Source organism: Physella acuta, unplaced genomic scaffold (assembly GCF_028476545.2).
Source record: "Physella acuta isolate Inbredline_101_S28 unplaced genomic scaffold, ASM2847654v3 ptg000161l, whole genome shotgun sequence".
NCBI lineage: Eukaryota > Metazoa > Mollusca > Gastropoda > Physidae > Physella > Physella acuta.
In genome coordinates this window covers 283,173-297,499 of record NW_026731680.1, presented here as the reverse complement: position 1 = coordinate 297,499, position 14,327 = coordinate 283,173, and the positions used below count along the sequence as shown (strand labels likewise).

The 14,327-nt window shown below is 33.6% G+C and overlaps 1 protein-coding gene across 8 annotated transcripts in view; it reads left to right on the top strand.

Moving 5' to 3' along the window:
* The window catches only part of LOC131935825 (ankyrin repeat and SAM domain-containing protein 1A), a 71,977-nt gene that overhangs the window by 40,696 nt on the left and 16,954 nt on the right, over positions 1–14,327 (top strand). For 6 of the 8 annotated variants that reach the window (XM_059292501.1, XM_059292497.1, XM_059292500.1 and 3 more), the window contains 11 exons: positions 3,257–3,408; positions 3,958–4,047; positions 7,844–7,949; positions 8,905–9,008; positions 9,467–9,578; positions 9,946–10,082; positions 10,275–10,358; positions 10,707–10,889; positions 11,507–11,635; positions 11,788–11,859; positions 12,073–12,096. In XM_059292501.1, coding sequence (XP_059148484.1) covers positions 3,257–3,408; positions 3,958–4,047; positions 7,844–7,949; positions 8,905–9,008; positions 9,467–9,578; positions 9,946–10,082; positions 10,275–10,358; positions 10,707–10,889; positions 11,507–11,635; positions 11,788–11,859; positions 12,073–12,096 — 1,193 coding nt within the window. Of the gene's footprint in view, positions 1–3,256; positions 3,409–3,957; positions 4,048–5,701; positions 5,799–7,843; positions 7,950–8,904; positions 9,009–9,466; positions 9,579–9,945; positions 10,083–10,274; positions 10,359–10,706; positions 10,890–11,506; positions 11,636–11,787; positions 11,860–12,072; positions 12,097–14,327 lie in introns of all 8 variants that reach the window. The other 2 variants (XM_059292494.1, XM_059292495.1) reach the window with 2 other exon arrangements.

Sequence of the window (14,327 nt, the reverse complement as noted above, 5' to 3'; positions counted from 1 at the left end):
CTGGGTATAAAGTAAACCCACAGTGTACTATCTGGGTATGTGACTGTGTAGAACTGATGTAAACCTGGGTATAAAGTAAACCCACAGTGTACTATCTGGGTATGTGACTGTGTAGAACTGATGTAAACCTGGATATAAAGTAAGCCTAAAGGGTGCTATCTGGTCATGTGACTGTGTAGAACTGATGTAAACCTGGGTATAAAGTAAACCCACAGTGTACTATCTGGGTATGTGACTGTGTAGAACTGATGTAAACCTGGGTATAAAGTAAGCTTAAAGGGTGCTATCTGGGTATGTGACTGTGTAGAACTGATGTAAACCTGGGTATAAAGTAAACCCACAGTGTACTATCTGGGTATGTGACTGTGTAGAACTGATGTAAACCTGGGTATAAAGTAAACCCACAGTGTACTATCTGGGTATGTGACTGTGTAGAACTGATGTAAACCTGGGTATAAAGTAAACCCACAGTGTACTATCTGGGTATGTGACTGTGTAGAACTGATGTAAACCTGGGTATAAAGTAAACCCACAGTGTACTATCTGGGTATGTGACTGTGTAGAACTGATGTAAACCTGGGTATAAAGTAAACCCACAGTGTACTATCTGGGTATGTGACTGTGTAGAACTGATGTAAACCTGGGTATAAAGTAAACCCACAGTGTACTATCTGGGTATGTGACTGTGTAGAACTGATGTAAACCTGGGTATAAAGTAAACCCACAGTGTACTATCTGGGTATGTGACTGTGTAGAACTGATGTAAACCTGGGTATAAAGTAAACCCACAGTGTACTATCTGGGTATGTGACTGTGTAGAACTGATGTAAACCTGGGTATAAAGTAAACCCACAGTGTACTATCTGGGTATGTGACTGTGTAGAACTGATGTAAACCTGGATATAAAGTAAGCCTAAAGGGTGCTATCTGGTCATGTGACTGTGTAGAACTGATGTAAACCTGGGTATAAAGTAAACCCACAGTGTACTATCTGGGTATGTGACTGTGTAGAACTGATGTAAACCTGGGTATAAAGTAAACCCACAGTGTACTATCTGGGTATGTGACTGTGTAGAACTGATGTAAACCTGGGTATAAAGTAAACCCACAGTGTACTATCTGGGTATGTGACTGTGTAGAACTGATGTAAACCTGGGTATAAAGTAAACCCACAGTGTACTATCTGGGTATGTGACTGTGTAGAACTGATGTAAACCTGGGTATAAAGTAAACCCACAGTGTACTATCTGGGTATGTGACTGTGTAGAACTGATGTAAACCTGGATATAAAGTAAGCCTAAAGGGTGCTATCTGGTCATGTGACTGTGTAGAACTGATGTAAACCTGGGTATAAAGTAAACCCACAGTGTACTATCTGGGTATGTGACTGTGTAGAACTGATGTAAACCTGGGTATAAAGTAAACCCACAGTGTACTATCTGGGTATGTGACTGTGTAGAACTGATGTAAACCTGGGTATAAAGTAAACCCACAGTGTACTATCTGGGTATGTGACTGTGTAGAACTGATGTAAACCTGGGTATAAAGTAAACCCACAGTGTACTATCTGGGTATGTGACTGTGTAGAACTGATGTAAACCTGGATATAAAGTAAGCCTAAAGGGTGCTATCTGGTCATGTGACTGTGTAGAACTGATGTAAACCTGGGTATAAAGTAAACCCACAGTGTACTATCTGGGTATGTGACTGTGTAGAACTGATGTAAACCTGGATATAAAGTAAGCCTAAAGGGTGCTATCTGGTCATGTGACTGTGTAGAACTGATGTAAACCTGGGTATAAAGTAAACCCACAGTGTACTATCTGGGTATGTGACTGTGTAGAACTGATGTAAACCTGGGTATAAAGTAAACCCACAGTGTACTATCTGGGTATGTGACTGTGTAGAACTGATGTAAACCTGGGTATAAAGTAAACCCACAGTGTACTATCTGGGTATGTGACTGTGTAGAACTGATGTAAACCTGGATATAAAGTAAGCCTAAAGGGTGCTATCTGGTCATGTGACTGTGTAGAACTGATATAAACCTGGGTCAACATGACATATGTGTTTGCATGCAGGCTGTATAGACCTGTATGAGATGATCCTGTCTTACTGTTTGCCACATGGTAAACTTAAAGACACTACATCTGTTACTATAGCAGACCAGAGGATTAACCCTAACTTTAAAGACACTTTCTTCTGCATTAGACCTACCAAGTCACTTCGTGTTATTTTAGCTACCAAATCTGTCACTATAGCAGACCAGAGGTTAAACTCTACACTTAAAGACACTTTCTTCTGCATTAGACCTACCAACAGACCTGATAATTGACACCACACTTAAAGATGATATCTTAGATACTGTGTATTCCACCAATTTATATCATAATGTATTTATTAACTTCACCTGTTAATGAAGTCATCTCAGTTTACTTGTAAATGAAAAACATGTTTAAGTATATTTCTTAATTTGTTTTGTAATAATGTGAGATTGTATTTGTACATACACAACATTGGTCAGCTGATTAAATTCTATTCATGGTGCCAAAATCCCTATTTTTGTTTGCATACCTCCTTAGCTCCACTTTGTGCTTTTGTCTTGTTTTTTTTTTCTATATAGCTTTAGCAAGATCTGAATGCTAATAGATTTATGTTAAAACATATGGTTGCTAAATCATTGCTTTGTTTTCAAGGCTGTAATATATATTAAGCCTAGGATGTTGTTTAATCATACTAGGAGTAAAAAAACTATAATTTGATTGATTTAATTCAGTCTTAACACATATTTCAAGATAAATTTATCGAGCTAGTGTTTACCAAATGCATTATACTTGTTTTCAAGTCAATGTTTTTACTACAGTTTAAGTGAGTTTCAGTTGGATATAATGAAACAAAACATAACGAATCCCATGTTCAAATTTAGAAATAAATGTCTGAGCCATTGTGAGCTTTTGCTTGATTGGTTGACGCTTTTTGTATTTTTCACAGGCAAATATTTTTCTTGCCTTTACACTACTCTTCTTTTTTTTTTCTAGTTTTGTTCAGAAATAAAAAATGTTTCAGTAAATAAAGCAATGTATCTCTTTTAAAACTACAGGTTACCTTGATTCCATTTGGTTTAAATTTTAGATGTGTTCAAAGTCTCATTTGGTGGCTCTGTTCCAAGATATGTAAAGTGTTAAATGCATCATAAATCTCTCTTAAATTAACACTGTTTAACTCCATAACTCAACTGCATTTGTTTAACTTTCAGGTTTATTCAGAGGCTCTGTGATTGGCCCGGCTCGAGATATTGCCCACCAGCTAGGTGGAAATAATGTCACCACCTTGTGGAAGAAAAGGAAATCCACGTTGTCCACCTTTGCTCCGGTAATGGAGGAAGACAAGGATCTGGATCCAGAAAAGGTAAGTCAATATGACAAGTTTACTTAACACTCAGTTGTGATCTTTGTCAAGCGTGTGCTGAGTTTTGTAAGTCACACACACAATTAGGTTAAGTGGACAACTTGGTTACACGGTAATTAAAGGAGATATCCTGGTATTTGTTTGATTTATAAAGTGTGTAAACTCAGAATTAAATTAAAATAAAGTTTTCCAAAATTTATGTTTAGTACTCCAGGGTTTGACTATACCGTAGTTACTTTTTCCTTTACCTATGATTTTTACCCATACATAACAAGGGTTTTTGCCTTTAGGTTGGCAAATAATTTTTTTCTCTCACACAAAATTAGTCTACCACCTCACTTGGCATTACTTCATAGCAATAAACACTTCCTTTGTGACAGTTATTTAACTTTGTTATCTATAAAAGTGTATGACATAGTTTTCATGAATTTTAACGGTTACTTTCTTAGATTGCTATTTAAGTGTATGATATGATTTCCAAAAATTTTAACAGATTCTCTCCGAGATTTTTATAAAAGTGTATGACATAGTTCCCATATATTTTAACAGATTCTGTCTGAGATTGACAACATTGGAGCTGGCAAGGAGAGTGACAAAAAAAAGTCTGATGATGATGTTTTTGAGGATGATTGGGCCAAGGTAAGGAGGAGTTTTCAACTTAAGTTTTTTCTTCCCTTTTTCTTAAATTGAACAAACTGTTCAAAAAATGTGATAAAAACTCTAAAAGTAACTTTCACTGTATGTAACGGGTGTAATCCAACCATTTGTATTTTAAAGGTCTCCCCTCGGTACGTTACCTGGTGTAGTATATTGGCCTTTTAATATGCTTCATCCACATGTTTACTATCAGTACAAAAAAATAAAATGCATTTTCTTTGGACAAAAATTATAGGCCATTAAAAATCAGTATCCGTATAAGTACATTTCAGGAAGAAAACCCATTGACAAACAAAGTTATAGTAGAAAAAAAATATAACTAGGCAATTACTGAAACCTTTAACTGTTAACATTTGACTGCTAAATTATGTGGTAAATCAAGGAAGATAATTCTTATACTTGCTTTTTATACACCTAACTGTTCTACTACCTTTTGGGTTATTGATGGGCAGTAGTTGAAGTATATCTATACACAACTTCTTTAACTTGCTTACTTCCAGTTGTAGGATGTAAGTTGTCAACCAAATGTGATTAGATGAACATTAAGAAAATTCAATATTCAAATAGTAAAATTAAAGGATTTGGATGTATTGTCACAGCCTGCACTTTGATCCCAGAAATAGCATAACAAATTATTCTTTCAAGCACAATCAAAGCAAATAAGCATGGCATTAACAATTTACTGTAATAAAAAATGTCTAGTCTTGGCAAAATAGACCCATTTCTATTGCAGTTCAGTAGCATTTAAAGTTTGGGTGCTCTTCCCATTCACAATGATTTTAATGGGCAAATTCCAAGTCAAATGACCAATACTACCATTCATTATATGTTGATTTTATTTTAGATATTAAAATGCAGGTGATCACATCTAATACAAAGAACATCACTTATCAGCCATATGTAAGGCATTCCTTGAAAAATATGAAGGAAAATCCATCAAATGAAATACAGGCATTATTGCAAAATGTGCTCATTGTAGCACCTACCATATACAAACAACTTAACAAGGTAGAAATATGAACTTTAGGGGTTGTACATAGATTGGTTATGCAGCTGCCACCCTATGTGATTTTCACCCCACAACTCCCAAAAAGTCACATTTTACCAGATCCCTGATCCACTAAATATCTAATGGCACAAATTTCAAACTCTCCTCCTGCCAAAATTTAATATGATTTTTAATCTTTTTATTTATTTTAAGACATTATAAAAAGGTTGCCATGTCACACTTCTCAAGCTCCCCCAAATACCAAAATAGATCTATTCAGCAATGGTTATCTATTCTTTTTATCAGTCTTCTCTAAAGTTTCATTTTTTTTCTCTATAAAAATGTGTATGGGTGGATTTTACCCATGCCAGGCCCCTAGGGTAATAAATCATGACATACAGTGAAGGTTAAAAAATAAAATTTTGAAGAAGTGTATTATTTTTATCTTGTGTCTAAATAAAAAATTCCCATTTCGTTTACACTTTCATCGACGGTATCATCCACTGTCATTTTCTAGTGTTGTCACTCATGCCTTCTTATCTACTGCACAATTATCCTTTCATCTTGCCATTTCATGTTTTTTATTTGCTCCATAATAATGTCACCCCACCACCTCTCCCTGCTTTCATCCATCCGCCCATGTTCTAGATAGCAGAAATAATCTCAAGTTATGGTGGTAGAATCAGTTCCTCTGGGGATTATGCTCTCTTTGAAGCACAAATAGAGCACCTATTATCTTCTAAAGGTATACATTTCATAATACCAATGGGATTTGTTCATTTTGCAATGCGTTTGTTATAGTATTGCATCTTGGTATTTTAAAACCAAAACTAAAACTTTTCTGACTAAATTCTGTTACTTTTTGCATGCTGACACAAGATAACCGTACATTTACCACAAACTAAAATCTTTGTAAGACTATTCTAAACTACAGTTACATAACACTTTCCTCCTCAACTACATGAGGCCTGTTGTGCATGCGTGGAAATGGTGAATCAGGACAATAAGTTCACAAATTCTCCTGTAACTATGTAGATTTTTGTTCTTTTCAAAATAGTTTTTATTTTATAGATTGAATGATTTTTTTTCACATAATAGTTTCAGTTTTTTAATAAATGTTAAAAAAAAAACAGCATGAAAAAGTTTCCTTCAAACTTTCTATACTCATTTGGCCAAAATTCAGTAAAAGGTTATTAAATTGACAATAAAATGGTGTTAAAAGGGTACAACATCCATATATTTTAACATAGTTTCCAATATAATACTGTTGTGATTCGGCTCTAGGATGAAACTGAGTGTAAGTAATTAAAACTGGTTTGAATTTAGAAGAAACAGTGCAACAATGTCAACTGTGGATCACTTTGTTTAGTAATGATGGGATGAACACATGTAAAGGGACATAATAAATACTTCTCAAAAACTCAGTTGGGATGAACACATGTAAAGGGACACAATAAATACTTCTCAAAAACTATTTGCTAAGCGAAATACACTCTTTGATAAATCATCTTATTTTAGTACTGTCAATTAATTTTTTTTTTGTGTACAAGAATAAGGTACTAATATATTGATATAAATGCATTTATGTCAATCATAAATATTTATCTACATTTAAGATATTCAATGCATAGAATTACTTATCAAAATAACAATTCCTGCTGTGCTGCCCTAGCTTTTTTCCAACTCCTTCTCTTCTGTAAGAGATGTATACATTGGTAAAATTATCAACTGCCATCTTATAAATCTAAAAACATGTAGATTCAGGCAAGTTTAAGGTTTGAATGATTTCAACTACAAATATAAATGATTCAAGGCTGCTACTCACCTAGTTGTTTTTGTTACTAGTCACAACAGTTTGATAGTCATTGTTTAATACTCTACTAAATAGACTGTTTAATTGCATTTGTTGAGGTATTTCATGGCACCCGTTCTAGAAATATCACGTATATTATAAGCTGTGATAGTTTGTGCTTTCTAAGTGCAAGAATCCAGTATTTGATTTCTGGGGAATGATATTTTAACCCAAGGGGAATGAGATTTTAACCCATCTTTAATTAATTTTTTTACAATCATTTTGAGTGTTAATGCCTAGACCTAGATAACAGGGATGAGGACCTTACATGTTAATGCAGTTTGTAAAACATTGTGTACAATCAATTAAAATAACTGTAGACCTCACCTGCTGCAGTGGGCGGGTGGAGAGTAAATACCTTATAGATCCTTTAATCGCCACAGCAAATGTATGTACATTTGAAGGCATACCCAGTTAAACCAGGGATTCAGTTGTATGATCAGCAGATACAAAAACTTTAACCAGAACAGACATAGATCTCTTTGTCCGTGATTTTATAATTGTTTTTTTTTATTCTCTAAGACCCATTGATTAAGTTAGAAAAAACTGATTCATTGTATTGTGATTGACATCTAATTTCAGTTAAGGAAGGCTGGAGCATTATTTTCTAATGCTATCACAGACGCAGCCTACATTTTTCATTTGTAATCAGAGAAACATCTTCACAATAATAGCCTCCCCCTGTGTTTAAGCCCCTGGTTCATTTCCTGGAAACAGATTTCCAGTAGATAAATTCTTTGGTTTTTAACGTATTCATGCGCCTGTCATTTCATAACCCCTGCATAATGTACATACAGTTTGAAAACAATAAGTAAAGCAATCACGTATTCATGGAAGTTTCCGAGGGACTGCATGAACATAACTCACTCTATCATCCTTGACTTTTGCATGGCCTGTGGATTTGTTAGCATTATATTATTGCATGTTCTCCCTATTAGATCAATGCAACCTTTGCGGAATTCGGTGTAAGCCTCGGAAGAGAGTCTGTTTTCATACGTGAGCATGAAGCAAATTTCAACAAGTTTCTTTCATCGGGTAAAAAAGGTATTAGTATATGTTGTCCATTTGTCTGTTTTATAATGGTGTCAAGGCTGTGTGACTTAACATGGACTAATTTTTGCTTGTATAATTTGATTTCATTTGTAGCATTTATAAACTGTTTGAGTATTAATTTCTGTACTTATTTAATACATGTTTTCTATATATTGTATACTTGATAATAATTTAAATTTGACTCTTATCATTATAAGAAATGTATGTTAAGGTCTGTGACATGGTGTATGTGTCTTTTGTATGGAGTAGAACAGTGAAATCATTTACATTTATAAGATGTTGGGAAGGGGGGTACTTATTATTATTAATCCTCTTCACACCTTGAAGCACATTGCTGTGGGGTGTACTGTGTGCACACTATATGGAGGAGACTGAAGTCACTAACCTTCAAATAAATGAAGTTCGTTTAGTATTTATCATTCAACTGCTCTTGTCAAGCACTCACATATTACTTACATCATAAGTATTGCCTAGGAATACTATATGTTTAAATACTTAAATACAAAGTACTAAGTATTGTTTTATTTTCTCTTTACAGCAATTTTATTTTTAGTAGAATTTTTATTAGGATGTATAGTGTAGATATTAAAAAAATGTTTATCTCCAGTAAGATTATTTGTTAAAGGAAAAATAAAGTATAGGTTACATTTTGTTTATCTGTTTTATAACTTCAATTTGAACTGAAAATATATAAATTACAGTAACTTTTAATTAATCTGTTTCAACTGTCTTTTCTATAATTTGTTGATGTACATCATACATACTTTAAATGATCCAAAACCTGTTTACTTTTTGTAAATAATTGTGTTTCCTTGTCAAATAAATGGGTTTTTTGGCCACCTTTTATTGTTAAAACTGTACACAAGATTAGTAAAATAAAACAAAAAAGAAGCCTAATTACACCACGGCTACAAGCCAATTGAAAAAGTTTCTTCCATTTGTCTAGGTGAGAATAAGATCCAAAGTGTGGGAGAGTGGCTGTCTGATGTAGGACTCCCACAGTATGAGAATACCTTGGTGGCTAATGGATTTGATGACACTGATTTCCTGGTGAGTGACTCACTGACATACTGATTACAATTGGAACTATACTACTAGGATGTCTTCTTGTATACATTTATATAAACATGGTTGAATAGTTGTCTTTAACTTACCCCTACAAGAGCTCTTCCTTTTGGAAATTAAGGCAATCTATCAGATGTGTTTTCACACTTCAAGCACATTCCAAACTTCCTTGACACTGATTATCTTATTTTATTCTAGAATTAAACTGTAAAATGCTGGTGTAATGTCAAAATGTTTATCATAATTTCCTTAAGTTTTGAAACTACAATCGTTATCTTTGCTTTAGTGTAATGTCAAAATGTTCATCTTAATTTCAAACTCCTTAAATGTTAAAACTACAATAATTAATTTTGCTTTCATATTTATAAATACTTTGTTTTTGCTAATGTCTACAAAGTAATCTCATGTCTAGCTCATTTATTCTGTTTGACTGTAAATTCTAGGGTGGGGGCATCCTTGAGGACCAGGATCTAATAATTATTGGAATAGGTGATGGATCACATCGCAAGGCTATCCTAGAAGCTGCAGCCAAGCTGTCTAAGCTTCACCCTATTGGTAATTTCAATTTATTTTCTAATCTTATTTCATTTTAATTAGGCCTATAGTTTAGAAAAACAATTTTCCAAATACTGTTGTGAATATACTTAGCTACTTTATAATAGGTATCAGGTTTAAAGAGTTTAAGCTGTTTGCCTATATTTATGATTCTTTATTTTATCTTTATAATATGCTAGTAGAATTTATTATTAAACTAAATAAATCTCAATTATGTCAAAGGTTATTAGTATGGAATTTATCTCCGATTTATATCAGCATATTTTAATTGTTTTGCTTCAACTAAATATAAAGTTAGCTATCAGGATAAGGTAATTCATCTTTTAAGATTTATCAAGTGAATTAATGGTTATTTCCCTTACACCAGATCCTTCAAATCTCCCCCATACTGTGGCAGAATGGCTTGGATCACTTAGATTAGATTATTACTTTGATACATTCATGTCTCACAAATATGATTCCATGGACAGAGTTATTAAAATTTGGGAGCTGGAACTTGTTACAGTAAGCAGCCGTTAAAAACAATTATTACTTTATTCAGCAACTGGTGCTTGTTATATTTGCCTTATTTAGAGCTTTCAAAAATAATTTCTACTATAGAGATAGTTTAATTCTGTGATCAACTAATTATCCTTATAGAGAGTTCATATGGTTTTGAAGATATATGCTAATCTTTGTTGTTTAATAATGTTTCAGGTTTTAGATATAACATCAATAGGTCACAGAAAAAGAATCCTTGCCTCATTAGGAGAGAGGAGGGTGGATACATCCACTAGCCCAGTAAGTTTTATTTAGTGACTTTTAACATATCTGGATATTTTGTTATTTAAGAGCTGTCATACATTTATAGAAGTTTAAAAAAATTTAAAACTAGAGTTTCACAAACATTAATACTGCATTTACTTTAGCAGTTGAGAAAGTATTCCGTTATCATGAAAAGCCTGTAACCTGCCATATTATATATGTGCTGGAACTAGTATCTAAGACATAAATTGGAAAATCTAACTATAGTATTTGTTTTAATTTACACTGTAAAATTTAAATTGTTTCAAATTGTCAGTGCCATCTCTATTTCCATTCCCTATGTACCTTTATAATTTGACAAAAAAGTAAACCATCTTTTGATAGGCTAGAACAAGACTACCAAGCTTAGAAAGTCTGGGTGGTCCTAAGTCTCCATTTGACCACGTAGACTTGTACAGAGATTACACAGGAGTCCGCTCTAAAGTTTCTGACGCTGGAAGTGATTCTGACCTGGTCCAAGGAAACCTTATTGATTTTGATAATTCTAATCCAAGTTCACCTGCTCAGGTAAGCATTGATACATTACAGATGTTGTCTTTCAGATATAAAATTAATCTAAACTTAAAGGCTTTGATATAAAGTTCCCCTTTAGGACCTGTCAATCCATAGGGCAGAATAAGTAGAGTTCATCTGTTTCTTGACTACAGCATTAAGGGATGGTGCGGTGAGAACTATGCCAAGCTACCTTTACCTAACTTGAGACAAGTACCAGTCAGAGCTAGGTGGACTCAGAAATCGTGTTTAATTAAATTACTCATAATAGACTTGTAAAATCTGATTATGTAGCAGGCTCCATCTTCCTGGCATTTGATATCTGATTATATTCATTTCTCATGTAACTTTGTAACTGACCAATATCCACTTTCAGGGACGTAGCATAAGGGACGATACAATTTGTAAAATATAATTGACTGACCAATATCCACTTCCAGGGACGTAGCATAAGGGACGATACAATTTGTAAAATATAATTGACTGTCCAATATCCACTTCCAGGGACGTAGCATAAGGGACGATACAATTTGTAAAATATAATTGACTGTCCAATATCCACTTCCAGGGACGTAGCATAAGGGACGATACAATTTGTAAAATATAATTGACTGTCCAATATCCACTTCCAGGGACGTAGCATAAGGGACGATACAATCCACATCCGTGCCCCACACCTGATGCACTACACTGGTGCCATTAAACAGTGGAGACACAAGCCTGAAATCCTAATCAAAGGCTGCTGTAACTATACTGCTCATGTAAGTGTGGCTTTAGACATTTTTATTACCCTGTCTCAACATGGAAGAGGTGAAAAATCTTCGTTAAAAAATAATTCTAATGTTGAACTTGTTCTTTAAGAAGTCTAGAATTGTTTGACTGTGTAACATCAGATATGTTTCCTTTTCCACAGTATTTAGGCTCTACACTAGTTAAAGAATTAAATGGCCCTATGTCAACTCAAGAGGGAATAACAAAACTTAAGGTAAGGGTAAAAGACATTTATCTTTCTTCTTCAACAACACATCCATTCTATATCACAATATCAGGGTACATAACTCATATAAAATAGACAGTCACTAAATTACTTCCCTTTAACTTTTTTTTTTTAATTTGATTACATTTTTTAGTAATTTTTTTCTAATTAAACTTTCTCTCAAATTTCTAATTTTGACTTGTCTTTTTCTAAACATTGAAGCATCGTTTACGCAGGAAACTGCAGGTTGGACATCTTGTTTAGTGTTTGCCACCTTTTCTGTTGTAAAAAAAAAAAACAAAAAACTTTTAGCCTGCTTTATTTTAAACATTCTGTTTCAAATTGTTCACATTAGTGTTTTCTACTTCTTTAAGAGAGCTTTCTATTGCTGATTTGAATCAGTTTTCTTTACCTTTTGCTCTTATGTGCTCTGCATGCATTTACTAATTGTTAAATTTTAATTAAGTATGTATTAAAAAAAGAAAGGAATTAAGGCATGAGTTACCACTAATCAAAGAGTAGTTTCTTTGTGCCTAGATATAAAATGTTCATAAACAAGTTTTAAAATATATATTAACTATAAAAACTTATATTATACAGTATGCATCAAATTTGGGTTGAATGATAGTTATTTCTATAAATGTAGTGATATTTACTTATCTGGGTTTTTAATGGCGGAATTTTTTTAATTTATGAATTGAAGTTGAAGTCAAAAAGAAAAATTATTAAGGGAAATTAATTAGGAAAATAATTAGTTGTAATTTATTATAATAAAATAAAAAAAAGATAATATTTATGGTGAAATAAAATTATTATAAGAAAATGAAATTCAGAATAAGATGAAAATTCATATATGCGATGTAAATGTCAATAAGATAAACATTAGCTTGCATGCAGCTTCAGGTGTTGTGTTAGTTTGTACTTGTCTATTTTTATACCAATAATAAAAGCCTCAACACTAAGAGTGTGTTTCACAGAACTGAGTACCTAATGTCATTCATAGCGAGTCAGTCATGCAGTGCTCATTTAATATTTACTAGTGTCTGTGTATGAGTGAAAACATAAGATATAGATAATACATAACAAAATGTATGTGTACATTATTTTTTATACAATTAAGACTTACAAGTTTTAAAGATCTTTTTGATTACTGTTATCTTTGTTTCTTTCAATTTAGTACATTAATTAGTTTAAATAATATGAAGTTATTATCTATATTTTGTACAACTATGGAAATGAGAACTTATGAGCTATTGTCTGTTGCTATGTAGTAAGTCATGAATACCGGTATAGCATGATTTTTCTAAAAAAGGGATTACTAAAACAGTCCAACAACTAAACTTATTGACATTAAGTTTTATGTTTTAGAATAAATGTCCTATTTATTTGTGGACATCTGTAGATCTAGCAACTAATGTTTTGGGATGAAGGATTAAACATATTGTCTTCACTGTTACTTGCTTTGTTTTAGTTAAAACATGTTTGAAAATTCATTACTGTACTTTTTAAAATAGTGTATAAAATCTATATTTAAAACAGTTTAATTTCACTTTTCTAGAAAATTGTTTTTACAAAAGTAACAAAAGCAGTCGTTTCTCCATTGAGAGCGCGTCATGAATATTTATAAAAAGAAAACAGGGAGATAACCGAAGGCCGAGTTTAGGAGAAAGAAGGGGGAGAAAATCTAGTAATGGGGGGGGAAAACTGTTATTAAAAATTTAATGTGAAAAATTACTTTTTCCTCATGCCTGAATCCGAAGCCAAATCGTAATGGGTCCTCCCATTCCGAGTCACACTTTCAGGGCTCTGTTTCTCAGTAGCGAGGCGCTGGAGCATGAAAACTTCAAAATTCAATATCCCCTCCAACACCGTAAGGGTGTGACGGTCGCCAAGATATTTTCTTCTCCCCTTCCCCGAACCGAAATGAGAAAATACATCGTAAATAAAGACCAGCTTCATTGCTGTTGACACGCGCGGTGTGCGCCCCGCTCCCCCAGCGCCCACGCGTGATTACACGGGGAGCACACTCCAGCGCCCCGATAAGCTGTTTCCATCTCTTGCTTTATCAATTAGGGACGCCGAGCTGTGATGCAATTCCGACTAGTCATCCAGCTATTCGCAATCTTTTCCTCTCTGCCCAGTCTCCAGCGCTGGCCATCCTATCGATTCTTCGAGCTATTTTATTCTCGTATTTTTTTATTTTTTTAAAGGTGGGGAAGCGAAAAATCGTGTTAGCCACTTAATGTTCGTTTTTAGGGGTTCGGGAATACAAACAGCGAAAACAGAGCTGCAAAGCCCCTTTTCATTTGATGTTTAATGCGAACAGAAATGCACCAACATGGGATCCATCTTTGAGAAGAGAAAAAAAAAATCATCCTTTGACGTTGGGTTTTTGGCAGTTAACTACGCTCAATCCTTTATTTATCTAAACTTTTCTTTTTCATTATATAACTCTAAGCCTAAACAAGTAGCATTGT